Source organism: Tenebrio molitor, chromosome 8 (assembly GCF_963966145.1).
Source record: "Tenebrio molitor chromosome 8, icTenMoli1.1, whole genome shotgun sequence".
Taxonomy (NCBI): domain Eukaryota; kingdom Metazoa; phylum Arthropoda; class Insecta; order Coleoptera; family Tenebrionidae; genus Tenebrio; species Tenebrio molitor.
Window position 1 is genome coordinate 8,344,862 of NC_091053.1, and position 13,068 is coordinate 8,357,929.

The following is a 13,068-nucleotide window of genomic DNA, read 5'->3' on the forward strand; positions in this document are numbered from 1 at the left end:
AAGAAAACCACAGCAGTGAGATTTGACAACGCAGTACACGTGTTTATTCTGATCGTGAAAAATAAAAAATTATAAAGGAAACGCAAAATTCAAAACAAAATATTTATCCTCAGACCAAATGTTTTACAATGTTTGAATGCACAAACGAATTCGGCGCTTCATGTTTTCAAATGCGTTTTCCAATTGTTGAGGGGTTATGTTGCACAAACATCTCTAATAGCCTCACAAAGTTCTTCGATAGTGTGACGTGTGCTTCTAAAAACTGTGTTTTTGAGGTGTGGATAAATAAAGTAGTCAAATACCGTAAGATCTGAAGACATTGCAGGAAATTCCACCACTCGGGTGTCAAAGAATTCTTTCAAATAAGCAATTGTTTGAAGAGCGGAATCTGCCGTAGCATTGTTTTGCTGAAAATACCCTTCGGTAAGTTCATCGTCATGTAACTCATTGAGAAAGGATTCTACCGGGTGATCAAAAAGGACTGTTTAAGTTGGCAACAAAATTAAGAGCATTTTGTTATTCGGCTGTTTGCAATACAAAAAAAAATTGTAGGTTATGTATGTATTAAAATCAACGGTACAAAGCGTTCAAAGAAACAACTTGAACTGTCAACTGTCAGTGTGAAGTCATCAACAACCGGAAGTTACTCCAGTTATACCATTTAAAAGTAAAAATCAGTACTGCCAACTCAAAGAGTTCTTTTTGATCACGCTGTAGTAAATCATTGTGATATCTTGCAGCAATTTGGTTAAAAAAAATATTGGTCCGCTGATTCGTCTTCTTGAAACCGCTAGTCAAACACCAATTTTTTGTGGATATAAAAGAGTTTCTACAAATTCGTGGGGACTTTCTGCGGACTATATTCTCATGTTTTATTTATTTAAATAATCTGAAAGATGGAACCACGCCTCGTCTGAAAAGAAGCACTTATCGAGAATGTCATTGTTGTTCAAGTTTTCCAAAAACAACTGCAATATGCTGTTCTTCGTCTAAGGGTCTGAGTTCGAGGACTGATTCAGTTTTATATCCATATATCTGCAGTTCTTTTTTTAGTATAGTGTGGCATATTCCTACAGATAACTGACCCTCTTGTGACAGTTTCACAATTGATTTTTTGGGTGAATTTTCCATTCGATGCTGAACATCTTCGATACATCTGCAGTTCTTTTTCTAGGTGCCCGTGGAGAAGTATGGTGCCGCTCAATGCAAGCAGTCGAAATTTTCAAGCTTCCATGGTCTCGTTGCAAGCGCGTTGCAATTTCGTTGTATGCCTCGTGCTCTTGTGTTTTCAGTGCTTCTGTTTTATTTAAATTTAGTGAATACATTTTATTTTGGCTGCACAAATTCATTCTTAACGTAGTAAGATTTAAATTTCTCGCACAAAACTAAAATTTAACGAGACAGTGTAAATCAGGCTTTTCATGGCGTCATCGTCAGTACGAACTATCACATGAACACTCCAGCGGTTCGCCGCGCCAACTATAGACAACATATATAAATCAGAGCCTACTCTAATCCCGAATTAATTTGTAGGCAAGTATTGAATATACAAAATTGTAATCGATCAGATAAACAAAGAAATTCATTTACATGTTTATTAATAAAACAAGTTCATGGAATAAAAAAAAATGTAAACTAAAAATCTATTTGAATTTGAACGGCAAATTATCTGCCGTATCTCGATAATTAAAATTCTATCGCTCGATAAATATCAATTTTCCCTTTAATACCGCCAACCTGTATTCAGTAGAATATATCACAAATGCGAGTAAAACAAGTTGAGGTTTGAAAATCGAAAAATTAAAGTTGATACTGATCCCTACTGAACTTATATTCTTAAATAAATATTAAACAAAAGTCCACAAACAAAGATTTCGGAAATGTACACATTTTTGCATAAATATTTCATTCTTTGGCTTAGTCGGCAAAACAACAGCAAAAGTGAACGCTTTTGAGTAACCCTTGCATAGCAATAAATCACTCATTGGCATTGTCAAAGTTACGTGCGCTCATCCGAACATCCGTTCTGCTTATTCATATTTATTGACCACGCATAGAAGCGATTATTCACGAAACTCGTGTGACTGATATTTCAACAACAAAGATTTGATTTAGTTTTATTGCAGGAATACTGATTGGCAAACACGAACGTTTTACAAAATGCAATAAAATTGCAACGTTTAGAAGCGTGGTAATCTTCTTGATGGTTTAAAAAATTATAGTTCTCTCAAGTTCTTGCGTGATAAACATCAATCTTTCTTCAGATGTGTATCGAATATAACACGCCGCTTCAGATTTTGCAATAGGCATTAAAGTCCATTTAAGCCATCAAATTGTTCCGAATTCAAGATTGTATCCGGCTTTCTGCCATATTTTCGAACAAAGTAGATATGTTTCAACATTAAACTAAATTATTGGTGATTATTCCACCATTTCCTTCCAAACACAATCAGACTAATGTAACTGTATTCCTTCGGTTACAAGATTTTCATAAAAGTAAGTAACATTTTTTTCCAACTGTTTTTCGTTATTTTTAAAATAATGATTGGTTGTAATGTCTCTGAAATAATCGGAACAAAAATCGTTATTGAGCCTTGCGCGGTTTAAAAAAGCCTTTAATCAGAGACAGCGATATGTTCGCTAGAGAATAAAATCCAATTATAAAATTTTTGTTGATATTCATACATCCATCGAAAAACCAACTGACAGATTCGTCTTTTCACTGGATATATGAGCGCAGCCAATTTTAAAATCCACGGAAAACTCAACGTAACAGAAAAGCAGAATTCAAATTGAATTTTCACGTTTCCACCGAAGAAAATATCTGACTCAGTTTAGTGAAGCTGCATGTAAAAAGCTTTGTAATGAGCTCAATGCATGTGTACTGACTTGTTAGAACCGTCTGATGCACTTTTGCGCCTACCTCACGACCTCACCGCTGATTACGCCACATAAAAAGGAAATGCATTCGTTAAACCGGAAACTCGCTACCCTTGTGGTTAAATAGGTTTCAAATTCGACTCACCGTGAAAAACCATAGATCAAGGGAATACAATCGAATAATTAGAACGCTCTTGTTCCCAAAGGGCTTAATTTTTAGTCGTTGCGGCGCCAGTTCAGTAAACCGTGAACACGACGCTTCTACTTACGCACTAACTTTTTTAGTACTTCCAGTTCGAAGCTTTCAGCACGTTCGTAATAATTATTTACAAAATGAGTGCGAGAAGACATTTTTCGCGCATGAGCGCATTATTTGAGGCACGAGCGACGCAGGAGCGAGTGCTTCATTTGCGCGAATGTGCCGAATACGTCTTCTCGCATCGAAGTTCGTACAATATTTTGTGAAACGAACATTAGGTATGTCTGATTTGTCGTATACCCGTTGTGATTAGGGTGGCGCTTGCCAAAATGTCAATCGAATTAATGGCGATTTATTTTCACTTTTTGGAAATTTTCAGCGTCCAAATTGGAGAAATGGCGTTTTGTAAACCAGAGTTTGTTATCATCAAGTCAAATTATTTTGAGAATGCTCAAAAAGACGAATGTTTTTGAAGTATTAGTGCGCGAAATCGACGTTCGCGCACTAGTGCTTCAAAATGGGCTGCGACCGCATGGTAGTGCGCGAAATCGATGTTCGCGCAGTCGCGAAATGTCATTTTGAAGGTAGTTAGTTCAAAAACCTAATACTAATATTAATAAAAGAAGTTAAGCAAAGGTGGACGGGATCAATATTTGGATGGGTGGCCTCCGGAAAACCACGTTCCGTTATCTGCAAAAAAATACGCAGTGCGTACCTAGATAGAGAAATAAACAATAACGTTGTTAATAATATAAATTGTGCTTTCAGAGCAATCAGTTACCATTACTTGATTAAAGAGAGAAATATCCTTAATGGTAAATAAATCCGGCCTTGTTGCCATGTTCCCTTATATATTTATCCATATTTATTCTGATGTGGCCATACAGATGGTATACAGATAAAAACAGTTGACACAGATACATAGTTTACATGTACAGAGTGTGTATAAATGATGGTGGGGTCCTATTAGGCGTTGAAAATTTTCTGACTCTTTCACCAGATATCGAATAATGTTAATATGATCTACGATATGCAACCCTCAGAACAAACTCATTTAAATTATTCGTTTCCGTCGCTCTATCCAAATTCCATTGGAATTAGATTTAGTTAAAAATTAATAAAAATTCTAAGCACAATTTTCCATTGAAAAGGGAATACACAAGTTATTTGTAAAATTGAAATGTTACGTTGAGTGATCGAATTGACAAGTTAACAAATCCTTAACGTCTCTCTGCACATCTGCGTCTCGAAAGCGTTCAACAAGCACAACGAACCAAAAAAATATAATGAACGTGTTGATTCTTCAGAAAATAAATATAAACCTGTCAAAGAGTTCTGTCAATTGACACGGAAGAAATAACGATTTGGATCGATTTTCTTTAATTAAAAAACACAAGCAACGATGATGCTTTACGATTTAAGAAATTTACCAATTGTAACAGGTAATTTGTTCCAGCTCCAATTGTGTTAAGATACAGCCGCCTACCTGGCACCGTTAATTTCGCAATTAATATCCAATTTTAATTTACACAATACCATTAGAATGATTAAGATTTATGCAAACACTCGAAGCACATTTAATAAAGACGGTGTAACAGTCAGAATTTGCGTTTACGTGCAATTAAATTCTCACATTCATTACGTTCGGTTGTTTGAAACGTTTGGCTGCCGTGAAAACTGTTCCTTTAAATTGAAACTAAGTAAAGTCGTAAGCTTCGGTATTAAAGCAAAGCATGCGGGAACTTAACATTTAATATAACGAAGATAATTGTAGGAATGGTGTTGAGTTAATGACGCTTGCATGTTAAGTGACTCAAATTGCATTAACTACTGTTATGAAGTTCTCCGACTTCGATCCTACTTGTGACGTGCGATAATGCAAATCTTGAATATGCACCAATTACACAAACGGACAGTGTATTAGGTTGTTCGATTATCCACCGGCGAAAACAAAACAATGCAAGCGATCGTCATTGCTTGAAACAATTTGTCGTGGCTTAGGACTTTGTATCGGGTGTTCATTTATTTATCCTCAAGTAGGCGTTGCAGAGTTGATTGTGAACGCACCACAGATTACAGATCACTTTTTGCGTTGTTTGTGTTTTTACTCTACAGACTGACAAGTGGTGCGTTCACAATCGACTCTTCAACGCCAAGGATATTTTTAAATGAACACCCGATAGTAATTTTGTGTAGGTACAGTGTATAATATAGAAACGCGATTTTCAATAGATTCTTACAACAAACTGCCCCCGAAACGTCACTAAAAATAGTTAACATTCCGTTTGGAGAAGATTTAGCTGCAGAACACACCACCTAATCAAATGAACAATCTTCTCTGTTCGTATGTTGGATACTTTCTCATAATGCGTACTATTAGTGGAACACTCTTGGGAGAACTTAGGCAAAGCTCCATAAAGACGGACGCTCGAGACCTATTACTCTAACAAGTTAGGAGCGCTGAAATCTGTCAGTTTGAGCAAAGATTAAACAAGACAATAATAAATTTTATTGTAAATAAACAAGTCGTCAGATAACAGCAAAGATATAAAACTTGAAACTGAAGTTCATGGTCTATAGATAGCACCTGCGCCTAAAATTGATTGCCCAAACTAATTCAGAACACTATGAAAGTTTCGCCATAAAATTGGAGTTCATAAACTTTGATGTAGCTTTAAACGTTTATTTTACGAACTGAAGAGATAATCACTCTAAAACTCACATGTGTGTGTCGAGAGGCACTGAAAATGAAAGTACTCAGCCTTTGACATGCAACGTCTTTGCGTAGACAGATTGATATTTTATATCGGTATCAGTATCAAACTTATAAATGGAATATCGTCGATGGAGGGAAACTATAAAATTGGGTAGGAGAATTTATTGAAAAACTTATAAAGAATTTAAAAACAATTTATGGTTAAATTATTTGACACAGGTATCACAGGTTCCAATTTTGAGATAGAATCTATATTTAATGAATGAAGGGTAGAAAGTGGAGCGATTGCGTCTTAAAGCGAGATTGGTTTTTTACAAGAACGGCTTTAGAGTGTTTGAGTAATGACTGGAAAATATGATGAAAAAACTGAAATCGATGAAAAATGTCTGGCTATTGGTAGAAACCAATTTTTAAAAATTAACCCCATCTTATGTTTGTATCGTTTATTATAATAATTTTTCTCAAATCAAAATTCTGTAATCTGTCACAATAAAAGGTTTTCAATTTATTGTCGTTTTAATACTCTAAAACCTTTCTTTTTGTATCGTAATTTTCAATCGATCGAACTCTCAAGTACATTTAACTTGATGTAAAAGAGCGACTGTTTACTCAACGGGAGCATGTCATCAATTAATCACAATGTCAATAAGACAGAAAGAACAAACGAAAACATCATTTAATTGTTAAAGACGTTCGATTAATTATGTTTAAAATTCCTCGTTCTTCCTTTCATATAAACCATTCTGAATTGTCTAACAATATCATTTGTAGCAACACAAATAGTTTGTTGTTTTCTTAACATAAAATAAGAATTAATTAATTATTGATTACAAGAGTGAATCAAGCAATATTTGAACAGGCAAGATATGATTCGATTAAAATAATATTTGATCAGTTGTGGCGTTCGAATCCTGATTGCGATAGTGTCCTGAATGTCAACAAATTACTTAAAGTCAATCTTTGGTAGTTAAACGTAACACAACAATCACGTTGGTATTTATATCACGTTAAATAAAGGGAGCACGGATGTTGATCTTAGTTAGTCCAGAATTTTAAGTGAATGCAGGAACTAAATCAAATGTGTAGGGGATATTTAACAATATTAATCTGTTGATTTTACCTTCGACTGGCAGTGTAGCTCCACCGTTGAAGAGAAAATTAAACTAAATCGTTACTGAATATGAAAAAAAATTGACTGATACTAGGTGTTTTGACCAAATGCAAAGAAACTTCGTCTTATAGATCTGAAGTTTTATTAAAAGCGAATGGGGCAAGTGTCATCCCTTCGAGAAATCACATCATTATTCATTACACGAGGTTTGGATGAAGCAAATATTTTGTTTTCTTATACACACAATAGCTATTTATGTAACCTAACGTGTTACGTACAAGATTTTTTCTAATTTTGACAAAAAAAAGTTTCTTCAAACGTTAAACGAAGTAATGAATTTAATTCCTATCCCACCTCCACCCGGCGGTGGGATATTTATTATGAATTTCATTAATAATAAATTATTATTGTGTTAAAATATCAAGTAAGTAAGTAGGCACGGTTATATTTCTTAAAAACAAAAAATATGACAGTGTCAAATTGATGATACCATAAATTTTTCCTAACCAGTTAGGAAAGATTTTACTTTTCGTAACCAGTTACAAAAAGTGTGACGTTTCCAAACGTCCATTAATTTTGAAAAGTGTCACTTTATATGTCAAAATTAGAAAAATACACTTTTACACAAAAATAAAACGAGTAGAATATTTCGACAATCCTCTGCGGTCTTCAGAGTTATCTTGGTGTAAGTACCCTAACATCGAAAAACGCACTTTAGCTGTTAGAGACCCGTCTTGTCCTTTAATCTTGTAACAATCAATATAAAAGTTCTGGACCACAGAGTCAGTTCGGAGCTACCCCAGTTCTCTCTTTGATACCTACCAGATTCCAGAAGTGGATAGGCACTAATGCTTGAAGCTACTAAACACCGTTGCTAAATTAACAGCATAAAAAAAAAGATAGCTCGGTGGCCTCATGGCTGCCGGAGACAATACTCCGAAGTCGCGGTCCCGGCGCTAGTGGGTTCGAATCTCACCGAAGGGGGAGGATTTTTTCCAAGGAAGGAACCTCCGCCGGGCCATGGGTGTGTGTATGTCTTTCAGGGGCAGACGGTAGGGTGGTGGAAGGAAGAGCGACACTCTTCCGACACCACCGCGAGGTCGGCAGGGTTCAAATCCCCGGCCGAATGGGCCTCCCATGGATGTTGTGTGGTTGTATTCGTGTTGTGTCGTCCAGAAAGGAGAAAGGAGAAGAGAGGGTACCCCCGGAGCCCCGCCGCACCACATAAGGAAAAAAAAAGAGGAAAAAACAAGCCGACCGCAAGGTATCTGGTAGACCAGGAGTGGTGAAAGGGGAAAGGTCAAAAAAGAAAGACAAATCTATCCTCAACTTTTTATGACAGTTTTTTGCAGCTACAACTTCTTCTTTCTCCCTACCTTCTCCGCACCAATGACTGGGGTCATTGGAATCTAGCGTTTTACCCTAGCAATTTGCATTTTTCCAATAGTTTTTGGTTGCCCCAACGCAACAGGGTTTTAGTTGCCGTTTTCTCCTTACTTCGGCCATCGCAAGGCTGTCACACAGTATTTGTTTGTTGTTTCCCTTTTTATCACTTGCTTTACCGTACTTCTTCCCTGTCTGGTAGCGGAAACAACAACATTTGTTGTAATGCGAGCGTAACGTAAACCTCGTATCAAACCTCTTATTTCTTCACTGACCCCTAGGTGCTTGTTTGTGCACACCTCTGCGTATACTGCGGATCTTCATCATTGCTTTGCATAATTACCTATTTGCTCGTTAATTAATTGGTGGCCCTACCTGAATGCTGCTTAACTGCTGGGTCATGGTTTATGCTTTTGGGGACGCCCTTATTTTGCCTGTCCGAAGGCGTGAGGCCGCACCACTTCTCTCCTCCGAACCTGCAAAGGACCCCATTAGAACTTCCCACACCCTCTCATTCATAATTCTCCACTCACACAACTAATCAATAAAGTTTTACCCTATCTCACCTGTCTGCGTCGTCTTCTTCTTCGTCCTCTTCTTGGGCCTATGTTTCTTCTTCCATCTTGGTCTCTTCCGCGAAGTTGTTGAAGTTACCGGCTCGTCTTTGGTCTCTCTGGTCACTCCAAAGGGCAACGCCCCCCCTTCCGTCTTCTTAGTTCCTCCCTGGCTTCCTTCCTCTCGTCGTCTTCGCACTCATCGATGATATGCTGGGCCGTGTCCTGTTTACCTGTGGAGCAGATACACTCACCTGTGGTTTCCGTCAGGTGGAACCGCCGGAGGTACCTCCTGAACGGGTCGTGACCCGTCAGGAGACACACCGCTTTGTGGTTCCAACCTCGAAGCCTTGTGTCCACTGTTCCGATGATGCCGTGGGTCATCTTTCCTGTCTCGCCTTGGTCCCATTCGATTTGCTACCTGGCCATGGACGCCTTTGTCACTTCCTTCCTGAGCATCCTCCCCGTGATGGGGGCTCGCTCTTCCGGAAACTCCTCTAGCTTTTCTCTGGCTCTCTTCGCGATCTTGTCCGCCTCGGCGATTCCTCTGTGTTGGTCGGAAGACCACTACAGCTTCACCGTCAAGCCCTCATCCTGGATCCTTTTCAGCTCCTTGTGGATGACGTGCGCGGTTCCTCCTCTTCTCTTCATTAACATGTCCAGTGCCACTCTGGAGTCCGTTAGAAAGTTGATGTCTATCCCAACAACGCTGTGAACAAAATCCGAAATAATTATCCGTCTGTCAACCCGTTTTAATTTGGATAGATTTTGTAAATACGTTTTGCAATAATGTACAAATTTCTTGATTAAACCTTATTTATTCATTTCAGCTTTCAATATCTCACATTCAGACACGAATTTGTTACAATTTGAGGTAGGAATTTCAAATGATTTAGCTAGTTTACTGCATAGCCGCTCATCAGCGGAGATAATAACTTCACGGACGCTCCTCAGCGGTGATAATAACTTCACGGACGCTGGTCAGCTCGTTAGATGCCAAGACAATGAAGTGACACTTTAGCATTATCAATGCAGCAGTATAATATCATAACTCATAATTTACGGACGTTTGAAGAAAAATACATTTTTCTAACAACCAAGGCCATATTTAGAAGACATTTGAAAGTAGGGGTTTTTGATCTACTTTTGTGACAACAACCAATTTTTGTACGCGTAAGAGTTATTGCAATTACATTGCATTTACTTATGGTTAGGTATAGTTGCACTTTATGAAAAAAAATCTTGTGATTTTATGTTTACACATTATTTCATTTGAGTTTGACAGTGTTATATAACCTCGGTTAAATGTTTCAACACAAAAATTGTTTAATTCCAAGTGACTTCCAATTAAATTAACATGAAGACAAACAACTAGTACATAATTAATAAATTACAAAACTTGCGCTGTAACGAGATATAATTACTTCAATAATGTCGCTTTTAATATGGTATGAACGTTGCACAGCAGCAAGTGCGAAGAACCTATATTGGTAAAGTTTAACTTAAGCACTTTGAGCTGAAGTAAATCCCAGGATTAAGAGCATCGACACACTTGCATCGTTGAGTTTCCGAAGCTGATGCTGGCGTACAAGAACGCAGGTGCAATTGCTCTTGATGGTCACTGCTTGTATAACATCTTAGACTATCATCACTGCTAACAACTTCTATTAGTCTAAATGGGCGTTTAGGTGAACTTTGCAACTGTTTAAGCTAAGTGGACGTATATTACGTGATCGGAATGCCACCGCATAATAATCTTCTAATGCTTTCCCAAATGAATTTTTATTGAGAGAACTTTTCAAAAGGAAATTTTAACAGGAATTTAAAATTATTTTGTTATTAAAAATTCTTTTTCAATGTTATTGTAAGTAGTTTTTTTCCTGTTAATAACAATTTCATCAAGCGATAAATCATAATAACAATGTTACCTACTTATGATATAACTTATTCATAATTATTTTATTCTAATAACTTGTTTATTTATTTTTCCATTTATAGAACTACTAGAACCAATAAACAAGTAACACATTATAAATAAATCACAATTTTGCCAATTTAAATTTTTGCTTAGAAACATGCTATGTATTATTATGAAGGTCCTAAAACCAATAAAAATAATGCAAATGATTATATGTAGCATTATATCGTGTGTTCATTTAAATGTCTCCCTCAAGGTTGGCGTTGAAGAGTGGATTGTGAACGCACCACGAATTACAGATCACGGATTAGCCGTTGAAATCTAACCTCACTTTTTGCGTTGTTTGTTTGTTTTCAAGGCCAACTTTGGGGAGAAATTGAAATTAACACCCGATATTTACGCTTCTGCCTCGAAGCTTCACAAAATTAATTCCTCTAGCAAAATGACAACACTTCTGAATTTACATTTTTTCAGGTTGTGAATGTCTCGTATTTTCTGCAACGTACGGCAAAGAAAAAGGTATCTTCAAAAGTCCAGATTTTCCACAACCTTATCCTGCCAACATTGACTGCTTACTTTACACGTTCGTTGGCAGTCCTGACGAAATCATCGAAATCAATTTTCTAGATTTTGACGTACGCAAGACAAATTTGGAGTAAGTAATTGCATGTTATTATTGTGGATATTAGAAACCGGGTTCTATCGCCTCGAAAAAAATAAATCCCTCAGACTAATTAATCGTAAATAAATAAACCGGTTGTGGCTAGTAAATTGAAATACGACTGGATTTAGTTAAAATTGAATCTAGTTTTATCTTTTTTGTGTCATGCTCTACAGAACAAACAGCGCTTCACTGGTTCGTAAACAAACATTCTTCTAAAGTCAACAGCTCATTTACGCAAGACTTAAAACAGAATTGAAATTGGGTGGAAGTATTTGATCCTCCTAGTCAGAAACAGAAGACTTAATCCGTACTCTCTCGACGTAGTAAAGTTACATGAAGGCATGATCAAGTTCTTTCCCACTCTTGAAAATAATCATCTTTAATAGACTTCCGTGATTGTTTTACGCCACATCAGCTCACATTATCTAGTGAAAACTGGACAATTACATAACTTTGATTTGTTCCAGACAGAAACGTTGAAGGACATTCTTGAACTTGCAAAGTAACTGAAATGTAGTTACAGAGACGTAACCACCCAAATAAAATTTACAGCTTCCAGGCGGATTGATTTCAATTTTGGAAAGTAAAATTGTTAAAGTTAAAATCACTTTTGAACTGTTCGAGTAAAGCAGCACTAATAAAAGTTAATAGCTGGAATGATGTCCAACTTTGTCTCTCACTTAGGAGATTGGCGACGTGAACAAAAACAGGGTTTTATACTTACATTAATAAAAGAGTTAGGTAATTGATATTAACTAACTTGAAAACGCACCATTGCCTCAGAAATTTGGAACAAACTCTGCTATCGTCTCATCATAAATTATACCTATGCAAACTTAGAGCCACTCTTTCAACAGTATCTAATGCAGTTCTAATTAAAGTGTAGATTGTCTCCCGACTCAAATTGAAATTTTAATATGATGTAATAATTTAGTGTTATAGCAAACGAATATAACTTCATCGAAAAGTTTAGTAGTTAAGAAATAAAATTATGCAAAGTGAATGTTATGAAATAACTGTTTCCTATCGCAATTCCACAGCAGATTGTTATCTATTCAAGGGTTGATTAAATTTCCTTACTCCTCAGTGATGTTTTAACTAGACGACAATGAGAAAATTTCGCAAGTTTCTGTATCCTAACATGAAACGATGGGTTTATAAAACAATAACTTTAATCGGATTAGTTCCAGTACAAATAGTCAGTGAGTCGGAAAGGAGGCATAACCTACGTATTTCCTCTATATTATACGGTTCTCGTGGTAGGCATCGAAGATATTATTTTACGGCTTAGTCTTAAACTTTTTAAATTTATGTCTTATGCGGTTCGGATAAAGTCACAATCAGGGAACCCAATTTAAATTTTATTACACTTTACTAGTGTTTGTTTTGACTCCTTCGGCGAAATTCAATTCCGCTTCACATCCAAAAAAAAAAACACATGACGTTAATTTCGTTTCAAATTTTTACTGAAAAATTGATATAAACGTGTTTTATTCATCTCACAAAGGTAGTAACATAAATCATTGTTTTTCGTTTAGTGGATGTAACTGCGGTTGCGGTTTAGTTTCGCAGTTATGTCTCTGGAAGATTTACTTCCCAACGAACAGCTCCCGACTAGGGAAAAGCGAGAAAGTGATAGGTTC

At 36.6% G+C, this 13,068-nt stretch overlaps 1 protein-coding gene and 1 long non-coding RNA gene across 3 annotated transcripts in view; one reads left to right on the top strand and one right to left on the bottom strand.

The window, feature by feature from the left end:
• The window catches only part of Sol1, a 240,512-nt gene that overhangs the window by 49,284 nt on the left and 178,160 nt on the right, over positions 1–13,068 (top strand). For both annotated transcript variants that reach the window (XM_069055430.1, XM_069055431.1), the window contains exon 4: positions 11,236–11,416. In XM_069055430.1, the coding sequence (XP_068911531.1) occupies positions 11,236–11,416 (181 nt within the window). The remainder of the gene's footprint in view (positions 1–11,235; positions 11,417–13,068) is intronic.
• Positions 7,909–9,497, bottom strand: LOC138137400 (uncharacterized). The gene is made up of 3 exons (XR_011161717.1): positions 8,856–9,497; positions 8,665–8,765; positions 7,909–8,607 (listed from the first exon to the last, which is right to left on the bottom strand). It is a non-coding gene; the product is annotated as an uncharacterized lncRNA (long non-coding RNA).